The sequence below is a fragment of the Hypanus sabinus genome, chromosome 2, assembly GCF_030144855.1.
Source record: "Hypanus sabinus isolate sHypSab1 chromosome 2, sHypSab1.hap1, whole genome shotgun sequence".
NCBI classification, from domain to species: Eukaryota; Metazoa; Chordata; class Chondrichthyes; order Myliobatiformes; family Dasyatidae; genus Hypanus; species Hypanus sabinus.
In genome coordinates, this window is record NC_082707.1 from 72,349,115 (window position 1) to 72,363,482 (window position 14,368).

A 14,368-nucleotide genomic window follows, 5' to 3' on the forward strand; every position below is an offset into this window, starting at 1 on the left:
CCTATTCCTAACTTCCACCCACAGAGACTCCGTAGACAACCCCTCCATGACTTCCTCCTTTCCTGCAGCCGTAACACTATCTCTGATCAACAGTTCCACACCCCCACCTCTTTTGCCTTCCTCCCTATCTTTTCTGAAACATCTGAAGTAGCCATTCCTGCACTGCACCATCCAAGTCTCTGTAATGGCCACAACATCATAGCTCCAAGTGCCGATCCATGCTCTAAGCTCATCCGCTTTATTCATGATACTCCTCACATTAAAATAGACACATCTCAAACCATTGGTCTGTGCATGTCCCTTCTTTATCACCTACATATCCTCCCTTTTGCACTGTCTCCAAGCTTTCTCTATTTGTGAGCCAACCTTCCTTTCTTCCGTCACTTCAGTTCTGTTTCCAGCCCCCAGGAATTCTAATTTAAACTCTCCCAAAAGCCTTAGCAAACCTTCCTTCCAGGATATTGATCCCCCTTGGATTCAAGTGCCAAGATTGATCAGAAGGAGGCATTAGCAGCAATGATGGCAAAGCAGCAATGGCTGGAGTTTCTGGGAGTAATTCAGAAGACGCAGGATAGATACATCCCAAAGAAGAACAACTATTCTAAAGGCCAAATAGAAGGCTTACTATAAAACAAAAATTACTGGGACATTCAGAGGATTGTGTAGCTTTTAAAAGCTAACAGAAGGCAACTACAAAAGTCATAAAGGAAAAGGTGGAATACGAAGGTAAACTATCCAATAATATTAAGAAGGTCACAGAAATTTCTTCAGATATACAAAGCATTAAAGAGAGCTGAGAGTAGATAACAGGCCATTGGAAAATGATGCTGGAGAGGTAGTAATGGGGGACAAGGAAATGGCAGACAAACTGAACAAGTATTTTGCATTAGTCATCACTGTGGAAGACTATAACAGTATGCCAGAAGTTCGAGAGTGTCAGGAGACAGAAGTCAGTGAAGTTACCATAACTAGAGGGAAGGTTCTTGGGAAACTGAAAGGTCTGAAGGAGCGTAAGTCACTAGAACCAAATGGTTTACACCCCAGGGTTCTGAAAGAGATGGCTGAAGAGATTGTGGAGGCATTAGTAATAATCTCTTAAGAATCAATAGATTCTGGAATGGTTCTGGAGAAAAGGAAAATTATAAATGTCACCTCATGAGAGAGGCAGAAGAAAGGTAATTATAGCCCAATTAGTCTGACCTCAGTATTTGGGATGATTTTGATTGTTAAGGATGTGGATTTGGGTTACTTAGAGCCATATGATAAAAAGTCAGCACAGTTTCCTTTAGGGAAAATGTTGCTTGACAAATCTGTTGGAATTCTTTGAAGACATAACATGCAGGATAGACAAAGGAGAATTAGTGAATTTTGTGAAATTGGATTTTCAGAAAGACTTTGAGAAGTTGCCACACACGAGGCAGCTTAACAAGTTAAGAGCCCATGGTATTACAGGAAAGATCCAGCATGGACAGAACATTGGCTGATTGGCAGGAGGAAATAATTGAGAATAATGGACTGCCGGTGATTAGTTGTATTGCACAAAGATTTGATTTGGGACCACTTCTTTTTATGTTATATGTCAATGATTTTGATGACAGAATTGATTGCTTTGTGGCCAAGTTTGCAAATAATACAAGAATAGATGGAGGAGGAGGTAGTGTTGAGGAAACAGTGAGACTACAGAAGGATTTAGACAGAATAGGAGAATAGGCCAAGGAATAGCAGTAGGAATATATTGTCAGGAAGACTATTGTCATGGATTTTTGTAGAAGAAGTAAAAGGGTGGGCTAAAAGGAGAGAAAATTCAAAAACCTGAGGTACAAAGGGACTTGGGACTGTTTGTGCAGGATTCCCTAAAGATTAATTTGCAGGTGGTGATGTTAGCATTTATTTCATGAGGTCTAGAATATAAAAGCAAGAAGGTAATGTTGAGGCTTTATAAGACAATGGTGAGATTTCACATGGAGTATTTTGTGCATTTTTGCCCCTTACCTAAGAAGGGATGTGCTGACATTCAAAAGGATGCAATGGAGGTTCACAAAAATTATTCCTGGTTAAAAGGCATATTTGATGAAGAGTGCTTGATGGCTCTGGGCTTGTCCTCACTGGAATTTTGAACAATTTGTGGGAATCTCATTGTTGAAAGGCCTCACTGGAGTGGATGTGGAGAGAATGTTTCCTTTGGAGGGGGAGTGCAGAACCAGAGTACATAGCCTCAGAATAGTGGGACATCCATTCAGAATGGAGAGGATGAGGAGTTTCTTTAGCCAGAGAGAGATGAATCTGTGGAATTAATTGCCACAGGTGGCTGTAGAGGCCAAGTCATTGGGTGTATTTAAGGCAGAGGTTAAGAGGTTTTTGACTAGTCTGGGCATGAAGAGTTATGGGGAGAAGGCTGGGAATTCAGGCTGAGAGGGAAATGAATCTTCCATGATGGTGGAGCAGACTTGATAAACCAAATGGCCTAACTCTTCTCCTATATCTTAAGGTCTTATAGCCTTAACTGGCAATTGTAAATTGCTCCTAGTCCATTGGTGCTAGATTAAGGGGAAATTGACAGGAATGTGAATAGAATGAAATTGAATCTGAGTAGTTTGACTGAAAATGGGAGCTTGAAGGCCGGTAAAGACTTGGTGGAATGAAGGATCTATTTCTGTGCTATATGATTCTAACTGAGGTGCAATGGAACATTCCTATTAAACCTTGTAAATGTTTGAAATTTTCTGTAACAACAAAGTGTTTTCCCTACCACATACAATTTTTGTAATTGTGCTAAGATAATTTGCTGGTTATATATTAAAGATGGTAAAATTATACTGACCCAACTTCAGTGACCCAATAGACATGGTTCAATGTATTTAAACTGTTTACGTTAAATGAGCAGCAACATCAGATTGGGCACAGATGCACAGCAAAGTGTGAATAGATTATGCTTTAAACATGAATAGATCACAATTTTTTGTAAGTTTAAGTATATATTGCCTTTAATCTTATTTTCAGAATCTTCCTGTACTTAACTATTAGTAACCTGATGCCTTTCCATAAAGTGCTAAGACTTAAGATTTCAAGTTAACATTCCCCTTTACAGTATGTTATATGTTACTGATTACCAACTTCCTTTGCACGTAAATTAGAAATTTCTGAATTTCAAAAAATTTAAAATTCTAAATGTGTTTCTTCTTTTTCTTTATCTCTTTGAATTCAACCTTTCTTTCACTATGTTTATCTCTCTTTCAGAAATCATCCATTCTATTTCCCTGTTCCTTTTAGCTCTGCTTTCTAGTTTCTGATCCTTATGGAGAAAAGGGCAGATAAACTTACAATAAATTGTGATCTATTCATGCTTATAGCATGATCTATTCACAATTTTCTGTGCATCTGTGCCTAATCTGATGTTGCTGAAAACCTGAAACAAAAGCAGAAAATGACAGAAATAAACAGCATGTCAGGAAGCATTTCAGAATTAAGAGCAGATTTAACCTTTCAGTATAGTGCCCATTCACAATGATACTGCCTATGACGTGTTGGTTGGGCAATATGATTACTGGTTGTAAAATCCTGTGGCAAACCTGAAGAAAGTTGCAGAGGTGTTTGCAGATACTGGATCAAAAACAGCTGGAGGAACTCAAAGGCCTGAGTGAATTTTTAACTTGTTGTTATGAAGCAGGGTCTTGACCTGACACATCAACATTTCATCCTCCTCCACAGATACTGCTTGACTTCTACTTTCCTCCAGCAGTTTGTTTTGCTTCTGATGTTAATCATACTACAGTTATTTGAAGCTCCTTGATCATTTGACCTTATCTAAAAACTGTAGGAATAAGGAAAACCCCAAGGCATTCTACACATATTTGAAGAACTGGGGGATGACTAGAGTGAAGGTAGGACTGATCAGGGGTAGTAGAGGAAACATATGCCGGAGGTTGGAGAAGGAATAATTTGTTTCAGTATTCACAAGTTAGCGAGACCATAATGTTTGTGAGGGCAGCATTGTACAGACTGATATACTAGAATTAGTCAATGATGAGAAAGAGCATGTGGGGGAACTTTTGAAAAACAATAAGACAGATAAGTCCTCAGGGCCGATCGGATATAACCCAGGTTACTACAGAAAGAGAAGGAAGAGATTGCTGTGCCTTTTGTGATATTTGCATCCTCATTGGCCACAGGAGTAGTACCAGATGATGGTAGGGTGGCAAATATTATTCCTTTGTTTAATAAAGAGAGTAAGAATAACCCAGGGAATTATAGACCAGTGAGTCTTACATTGATGTTGGGCAGATAATTGGAGAATACTCTTAGACAGGAGTTACAAGTATTTGGAGAAGCAAAGTCTGATTAGGGATAGTCAGCATGTCTTTGTAAAGGGCAGGTCATGCCTCATGAGCCTGATCGAATTCTTTGAGTATGTGATAAAGCATATTGATGAAGGTAGAGAAGTGGATGAGATGTATATGGATTTTAGTCAGGCAATTGAGAAGGTTTCCCATGATAGGCTCATTCAGAAACTCAGGAGGCTTGGAATCCAGGCAAGCCTGGTCGTGTGAACCCGGAGTTGGCTTACTCACAGAAGGTAGAGGGTGGTTATAGGACTGTATTCTTCCAGGAGGTAAGAGACGAGTAGAGTTCTGCAGGGACCTGTTCCTCCCTTTTTGATTTTTATAAATGACTTGGACGAGGAAATGGAAGTGTAAGTTATTAAATTTGCAGAAGACATGAAATTTGGTGGAGTTGTGGAAAGTGAAAAGGTTGTCATAGATTACAATAGGATAGTGACAAGATGCAAAACTGGGCTGAGAAGTGGCAGATGGAATTCAACTCAGAAAGGTATGAAGTGATTCACTTTGGAAGGTTTTATTTAAAGGCAGAATAATGGGTTAATTGCAGGATACTTAGCAATGCAGAGGAACAGAGGGATCATAGGATGAATGTCCATAGATCGCTTAAAGATGTTGCACAAATTGAAAGGGTTGTGAAGAAGGCGTATGATGCAATGGTCATTGTTATCCTGGGGACTGAGTTCACCACAAGGTAACGTTGCAGCCTTATAAAACCCTGCAGCTCTATTAGACGATGCTTGAAAATTTTTGTTCCATTCTGGTCCTGTCATTATATGAAGTATGTGGAAGCTTTAGAGAGGTTGCAGATGAGATTTACCAGGATGCAGCCTGGATTAGAGTGCATGTCTTATAAGGATAGATTGAGCAAAGGAGGATGAGGGATGATCTGATAGAGGTGTACAAAATGATAAGAGGTATAAACCAAATGGATATTCAGAGACTGTTTTTCCAGGGCGGAAATGCCTAATATAATGGGGCATAATTTTGACGTAATTGGAGGAAAGTATGGATGGTATGTCAAAGATAAGTTGTTTATTTTAACACAGAGAGTGTGGGTGCATGAAACACACTGCCAATGGTGATGGCAGAGGCAGATATATTAAGGGCATTGAAGAAATACTTAGATGGACACATGGATGATAGAAATTATAAACACAAGAAATTTTGCAGATGCTGGACGTCCACATCAACACACAAAAATGCTGGAGGAACTCAGTGGGTCAGGCAGCATCTGTGGAAATGGACAAACAGTTGACATTTTGGGCTGAAACCCTTCTTCAGGACTGGAAAGGAAGGGGGAGCATGCCAGAATAAAAAGTTGCGTAGAGGTTAAGGTGGACAAGCTAGAAGGTGTTAGGTGAAGCCATGTGAGTAGGAAAGGTAAAGGGCTGAAGAGAAAATAATCTGATAGGAGGGTTGAGTGACCGTAGGAGAAAGGGAAGGAGGATGGGCATCGGGGGAGATGGTAGGCAGGTGAAATGAGGTAAAAGCCCAGAGTGAGAAATAGAAGTGGGGAGGAGGTAATTTTTTACTGGAAGGAGAAATAAATATTCATGCCATCAGTTTGGAGAATACCCAGCAACATCAACAACATCTCAAAAAGGATTTGATTTAATGTTTCCAGATCAATAATCCAGATTTTTAGACCAACAATTTACTACGTCCACAATGCGTCTTGCCTCTTAACAGTTCAAAAGTTATTATTCAGCCAGCTTACTTCACTACATTTGATATCAAATGATATTACTGAACATGACAAAGACCACGACAACATTTCAGTTGTAGAGACAGATGTTTAGCACATCTTGCTAAAAAGCATACAATACTTCCAACATTGGCATCTACTTCGCAAAGTAAAATATTCCCTAGAATCAGAACCTTTAATATATTATAATGGAGTTGAGGTAAACAAAATTTGAAATATTAGAATGGAGATGAGGAAAAGAGATGCATTCAACAAGTGTTGAGGTTTTAAACTTCTCCTCCTAAGAGTTTGGTGGAGACAAAAGCATTCATCACATTTAAAAACTGCACAATTCATTGAAGTGCTCCATTCTACAAGGCTACCGATCAAAAACTGAAATGAAATTAACCAATTTTTGCCATCATGAATGTGGCTTGAATAGGCCCTCTCTATAGAAAATATTTCATTTTGGTACTCTTATAAAGCAGACAAATTCAAACCGGTCTAGTATCAATCTGTTACTGCTCACTTGTTTGAAGATGTGCAGCTTCAGTGCTAATAGAATCACTTCCTTTGCCAATAAGCAGAAAAAAAAACTCCAAGATATTTGCAAAGCTCTTAGAGAAGCTAAGGACAAATCAAGTTAGGTTGCTATTTTCTCTACTTCGCTCAAACACAAAAGGATTTATTTCAACATGTATACGGACAGCTGCTAATTACTTAAACGCAAGTGCATAGTTCAGCTATTTCCATCTCTATTAATGCATATCCAAACTTGTAAATCATTCACTTACCGAGTACAATGCTTTCTTTGTTAGTTTGAGGTCCTGTTTTTATCAAATCCACTGAATTGACGGTCACCTTTTCCTTCTTTATTGCATCGATTTTGAAAGCCATGCTAGTAAGGTGGTAAATAATAGGATCCACACAGCTGCTGATGCTGGCTAAGCAAACGGTAATGGCATGAACCAGATACATTCCTTTCATTGAGAAACGACCTATTTTATACAGTCCATACAATACCAAAGTAACATTAAAAGGTAAAAAGCACACAGTGAAGACCCCGATGTTTAGTAGAAACAATGGTACAATTTTGTATCTTTTAAATGTCTGATCTTCTTTTCTGATTCGGAACATAACTCTGACAACAGCAAAGAAGCAAATGATAATTATTACAAAAGGCATCGCAAATACAAGCATTGTTATCAGTAATATGAGTTTAACAGCAGATTTCCAAGTTTCAGCTGGATATCCTTCATAACATATTGTACTGTTTATTTGATCCTTTTGATGATATTGAAAAGCAATTGGAAAGCTCATCAAAATGATAATAAACCAAACCACGGCACAGGCAGCACTGGCCACTTTCGGACTTCTAAGAAAATTTGACTGGAAAGGATGAACTATAGCTAGATAGCGATCAATGCTTATTAATGTAATAAATAAAGTACTTGTATAAAAATTCACTGAAAATATTGTTTCAGATAGAGTGCAAATAAAATTTCCAAAAAGCCATTGAGTGGTTATAAAGTAATGTATTCTGAAAGGTAATGACAGAATGAAGAGCAGATCTGATATTGCCAGATTAGTCAAATAGATTACAGGAGCAGTTTGTCGTTTCAATCTTTTGCAGAACACCCATAGCGAAAAGCTGTTTAGGGGTAATCCAACTGCCACCGTCAACCCATAAGTAGACGCAAACAGAGTATTCACAAAGAAGATTGTACTGTTTGACTCCATGGAACCACTTTCCACTGCTTTGCTTGCTGTTGATTAAATAGAGAGCTTTTAACTAGAGTTAAGCTAGAGCAGCGTAGCCAGTTTCACAATCTGAGAAGATGTGTAGGTACTCTTAAAGTTGATAAACCACAGCTCTGTGTGGTTGTGTGATGCAAGTATGCACAAACTTACTTGCATGCAGCAGCAAGACAGGGTTGTGGCAACAGATAAGCAGGCTTCACAAGAGAAACATAACGCTATCTTTACCAGGAAGAGCACAAATAAGGGAAAGGAGGTTATCTGAATGAGACTGAGACAGGGCCACCAGGTATCTACTCATATTCAATTGACTGCTTCCCCCGCAGCTTGTCCCTCCAAATTCTACATGCCACTCTTTCTACTGTGCGGAGATAGCTGGTGGCCCTGAGTCCTCCTCCCTCTACCCTCTTCTATTCCCCACTCTGGCCTCTCAACTCTTCGCACCCAGCTATCGTTTCCCCCTTGGGCCCCCTCTTCCTTCCCTTTTTCAGTCTCCTCTCCAATCAGAATCCTTCTTCTCCAGTGTTTTACCTTTTCTACCCACCTGGCTTCACCTACCACATTCTAGCTATTCTCATACCCTTGCACCTCAACTTTTATTCTGACATCTTTGCAGTCCTGAAGAAAGGCCTCAGCCCGAAACTTTGACTGTTTATTCATTTCTGTAGACACTGTCTGACTGGCTGAGTTCTTGCAGCATTGTGTGTGGGTTGCTCCAGCAGAATGCCTGCTTGTTATGACGAATGAAGACCTTTATATCATGAGCATTAGTGTCTCTCTAGTGACACAGACAGGATATATTTGAGACCCACTATGTGGCCAGCGACCTCAGCAGTCTAAGAGTACCACTCCGTTCAGCTCAACAACCATGGGATTATGAAGCATCTAAGAACACAGTGTAGGGATGAACCTGCTGATATGGAAGTGTGATGTGTGTGCATATGAGTGTGTGTGGGAGGGACTGACTATCATTATTGGTAAGTTGATGAGACAAGGCCTCCAGATGCAAAAAGTGGTTACTGGTTATTCAGGTTGCCAGACGGATGTGTGCACACTCATTTGAGGGATTGCATAACAATACATTTGTTCGTGAGTGCACCTGTGACTGCAAAGAATAAGTGCATAACTGTGTGGTACTGAGTTGGATAGGGAAGGAAATACAAGTGTTACCATGAATTCAGTGGCAAGAAAACTGGGAGATCACACAGTAAATATTCTTGAGTTTTAAATTTTTCCTTGTCTTTTGTTAGTGTGGAGCTAAGGTGGAAATATTTGGGGGACATGTCACACCCAGACGTATCTGTTTGGATGGCAGACAACAGCATATCGAGAATCCTGATGACCCCAGTCAGCCCTTGACAATGGGTAGTATAGTCTATAAACCTGGGGAAGAAGCAGAGCGTTTCGCCTGAGCAGCCCTCACTTAAAGTCACTCGTAGGAATGTAAAATTTTGCCACAAAGATTACTGAAGTTCACCAGATGCACCCCAAAAATGTACACGTGTTGGTAAGAGCTAAATGCCTGAGGAATACGTGGATCAGTACGCCACAGAGGATGCAGGATGGTACATGGCTAATTAATGGTAGTGCCAGTAATGAGGAGAAATTGCTGCTTTAAGGGAGAAGTGAGGTAATGAGCAGGAGAATAACTGGGCAATGATAATGTCAGTGGTTCAGAGATTTGATGTGCTCACCATGGACTGCGTAGAATGTAAATATCGAGTATATGAAGAATACCTGGGGCTCGACTATCCAGTCTTCCTGAAAATGGTGAAGCAAGGCCTGAACTCAGCCCACCAGGAAGTTCTAGACTTGGGGATAACAGTGGGATCTAACTAACCTACGAGAATACCATAAGCCGGGCGGTTAGACTGGAGGAGGGAGGGGGAAAGAGTAATGCGAAATGGCTGTAGTGCATGTAGCTGCTACAAGGACAGGGAGGATTTTCTTCATGTGCAGGGCTCTTAGCAAGTGAGTGCCAGAATAGACATAGAAGAGTAAAGAAGATATATTACAGCCGTAGCTTCTCAGGCCTTGGCTGGAGGCAGTATCCTAACAAAGAGGGAAGATGTGAGAGTCACCCACTAAGACAGGCAGAAACCATGGCACCCTCTCTGTGTGATCTGACTGCTAACCACATCACAGAGCTGATGAGGACAATGTCAAGTTCAGACCAATGATTGATGGCAGCCTCCAGTGCCAGTGCTGGTCACCCACAGATGTCCATAAAAGGTTTATTAGAGGGACAGCAATGTGACATGTTTCCGGATATAGGGTTTAGGGGGGAGGTGGGCTGTGGAAAGAATGTGGACAGAAAAAAGTGAACCTCAATACTTGAGACAAAGGAAGTGCTACTTCCTGGAGATTTCATAGTGTGTCCAAATACTCCACTGGAGATAGACACACTCATTAAGGCAGACACTATTATTGGATGTGGAGATGATATTGTCCAGAAGGTTCTTTGGAGATCTAGAATGATGTTCAAAGGTTCCAATCTTCATTTTATTGTTGAAGTATGCATGTACAATACAACTCTGATATTTGTCCTCTCCAGGCAGCCATGAAATACAAACACTAGAAAACCCCCTCCTAGCACGAAAAGGAAAAAGAAACAAAACTTGCAAACCCCAACCCCACCCTAGCAAACAAGCTAACAGAGGGGCCACACAGAAAAAGGTGGCTGGAACTTCGAACCCCATGCCCCAAAATCCCCCCCTCACAAAAAAAGCAACAATAACACCAAACCTCCAACACCTCTGTTGCAAAAAAACAGTGACGATAAAATCAAACCCTCAACCCCCTCTTTCACAAACAAAAACTAACCGGTCTCCTACACAGACAAACCAAGTAAACCATCAGACCCCAAATCCCCAACACCTCCCTCTCACAAAAACTAACATAGTGCCTACCTGGGACCCCAACAGGCAGCAAGACAGAATACTGAAGGAGCGCAATATACAGTCCAATAACCACATAGAAATTTGTAGGCATCCTCCTTTGCTTGCATCTTCAGGAACAACTCTATTTCCATCTTTAATATCTTTATTTTTCCCTTTCAGGGTTCTTTTGAAGACCGTGACCTGGAGTTACATGCTGACTGAGGTTCTTTGCAGGAATAGGACCTGCTCTCGGGGATGGTGTTGAGGAAAAAGAATTTCAGGATGTATATTGTATACAGTTCTCTGATATTAAATTGTACCTTTGAAACCTTTGAAACTTCGTCCTTCCATGAAGAGTGACCATTGGAAGGCTGATTTCCGGCCTTCCAAATGACTCTGACACGTGGCCTTTCAAACACTGTTGAGCTGGCTACTTACTTTATGGCCTCTGTGAGAGTGACCACTGACCTCCTCTACAATCACCTCATGCTTCAATCTTCCTCGATGCTTCGAAATGGTGTTAATCATGGCCCCGTGCCCTGTCTTTGGTCTTCTCCACGAGGCAGCTCTTGGTCCTCTGTAGGGACAGCAGAATGCTAGATCATTTGATTGAACTCTAAACTGCACATCACAGGCTCTCGCAGTTTCGGAAATGCACTGAAGACCAAAAGAACAAGCAGAAGGTGCAGAAAAAGTGAAATAATTGAAGAAATTAGACAATGTTACCTGAGAAACACCCGTTTATTAGGTGTACACAACAAAGTATGTAATTAACATTAACCAACGGAATCTACTGTAAAAACAGAAGAAAGATAGCAAAGAGAAAGCAAAGGACAAGGAAGTTATGGATGCTTTATACTAATGATTAGTTCAAGCTAGACAGATAAAGTGAAGTCCTGAGAAAAACAGTTTATGAGACAGTTCAAGTCATGGTGTGACAAAGGCTGCAAAGAAATTACAAAAAAAAACCGAACCAGCCATACTAAAAATGACTAAAAATCCACTGAACATTTACAGCCAAAGAGGTGATTATACTAACTTACAGTGGCATGCAGAAGTTTGGGCACCCCTGGTCAAAATTTCTGTTACAGTGAGTAGCTAAGTGAGTAAAAGATTACCTGATTTCCAAAAGGCATAAAGTTAAAGATGACATATTTCTTTAATATTTTAAGCAAGATTACTTTTTTATTTCCATCTTTTACAGTTTCAGAATAAAAAAAAAGGAAAAGGGTCTGAAGCAAAAGTTTGAGCACCCTGCATGGTCAGTACTTAGTAACACCCCCTTTGGCAAGTATCACAGCTTGTAAACTGTCTTACAATTTTTGTTTGGGGGATTTTCACCCATTCTTCCTAGCAAAAGGTTTCTAGTTCTGTGAGATTCTTGGGCTGTCTTGCATGCACTGCTCTTTTGAGGTCTATCCACAGATTTTTGATGATACTTAGGTAAGGGGACTGTGAGGGCCATGGCAAAGCCTTCAGCTTGTGCCTCTTGAGGTAGTCCATTGTGGATTTTGAGGTGTGAATTAGGATCATTATCCTGTTATAGACACCATCCTCTTTTCATCATCAGCTTTTTTACAGATGGTGTGAATTTTGCTTCCAGAATTTGCTGGTATTTAATTGAATTCATTCTTCCCTCTACCAGTGAAATGTTCCCCGTGCCACTGGCTGCAACACAAGCCCAAAGCATGATCGATCCACCCCTGTGCTTAACAGTTGGAGAGGTCTTCTTTTCATGAAATTCTGGACCCTTTTTTTCTCCAAACATACCTTTGCTCATTGCAGCCAAAAAGTTCAAAGGAACATCTAAACAAGCCTCATGCATTTTGGAAACAAGTCCTGTGGACTAATGAAGATAAAATAGAAGCAACCTCATGTATGGCACCTTGTCCAAAGCCTTCTGAAAATAAAAGCATACAAGATAAACCGATCCTACTGGTTAATTTTTCAAAGAATTCCAACAGATTTGTCAAGCATTATTTTTCCTTGAGGAAACCATGCTGACTACGGCCTATTTTCTCATGTTCCTCCAAGTGCACTGAAACCACATCCATAACAATTGACTCCAACAACTTCCTAACCATTGAGATCAGACTAACTGGCCTATCTATAATTTTCTTTCCTCTGCCTTGCTCCCTTCTTGAACTGTGGAGTGACTTCTGGAATGGTTCCAGAAAGCTGGAAAATTGCAAAATTTTCCAGTCTTCTGGAACCATTCCAAACTAGCGACTTTTGAATGATCATTACTAATGCCTCCACAATCTGTTCAGCTACCTCTTTCAGAATCCTTTGGTGTACACCACCTGGTTCAGATGACATAGCTATCTTTAGATCTTTCATTTTCTGAAGAACTTTCTCCCTAGTAATGACTAGTAACTTTCTTCTTAGTAATGAAAGTGTGCAAAAACTTCACACACTTCATGACTTCTGACACCTAGAACTTCCAGCAGATTATGTATTGCATTGAACTGCTGCTACTAAGTTAACAGATTTCACGTCACTTGCTGGTGATAATAAACCTGATTCTGATAATGTTGTGAAGGAAGAGAAGTGGGTGCAGTTACTGTTACAAGAGAGAAGATGCTCAAAAAGCCGAATGACCTAAAGGTACATAAGTTACCCGAACCAGAGGAATTGGACCCTAGGGTTCTGAAAGAGGTAGCATTTGAAATTGTGGTGGCATTAGAAATGATCTTCCAAAAATCATGGGACTCTGGTATGGTGCCAGAGGACTGGAAATGTCACTCCACTCTTTAAGAAAGGAGGAAGGCAGCAGAAAGGAAATGATAGACCAGTTAGCCTAACCTCTGTAGTTGGAAAGATGTTCAAGTCAATTGTTAAAGATGAGGTGTTGGAGTACTTGGTGACACATGGCAAGATAGTACAAAGTCAGCATGGTTTCCTTCAGGGAAAATCCTGCCTGATGGACCAGTTGGAATTCTTTGAGGATGTTACAAGTAGGATAGATGAGGGGGATGCAGTGGATGTTGTATATTTGGACTTTCAGAAGGCTTTTGACAAGGTACTACACATGAGGCTGCTTACCAGTTAAGAGCCCATAGTATTACAGGGAAGTTACTAACACGGTTAGAGCATTGGCTGATATTAAGCCTCAGGATAGAGGGGCACCCTTTCAAAACAGAGATGAGGAGAAATTGCTTTAGCCAAAGGGTGGGGAATTTGTGGAATTTGTTGGCACATGCAGCTTTGGAGGCCAGGTCGTTGGGCATATTTAAGGCAGAGATTGATAGGTTCCTGATTGGACATGGCATTAAAGGTTACGGGGAAAAGGCCGGGAACTGAGGTTGAAGAGGAGAAAAAAAAGATCAGTCATGATTGAAAGGAGGAGCAGACTCGATGAGCCAAATGGCCTAATTCTGCTCCTATGTCTCATGGTCTTATGGTATCCTTGGACATTAAGTTCCCAGCTATAATCTTCTTTTAGTAATGATTTTGTTATGCCTGCAATATCACACATGCCAATCTATGATGGGAAGGGGCTGAGTCATGGTAGAGACATCAAGTTCCATAACCTCAAAAGCAAGGCAAACGCAAGCTGAGAGAAAAGAAATTGCACGAAACTTCTGAAGGCAGCCTGTTCACCCTCAATGGAGTGAACAGATATGAGATGAACTCTTTCAGGGGTTCGGCCAGAGACTGTAAGGACTCTCCAGGATGGGGTACCATTGAGTTGAGGTCCTTTGGTT

At 40.6% G+C, this 14,368-nt stretch overlaps 1 protein-coding gene across 1 annotated transcript; it reads right to left on the reverse strand.

Moving 5' to 3' along the window:
- Nucleotides 1-7,029: 7,029 nt before the first annotated feature.
- On the reverse strand, nucleotides 7,030-7,878 carry lpar5a (lysophosphatidic acid receptor 5a; the record flags this gene model as incomplete). The annotated part of the gene is made up of 1 exon (XM_059989488.1): nucleotides 7,030-7,878. A coding segment is annotated over exon 1 (735 nt), but the record flags the coding sequence as incomplete, so codon positions are not given.
- Nucleotides 7,879-14,368: the final 6,490 nt, after the last annotated feature.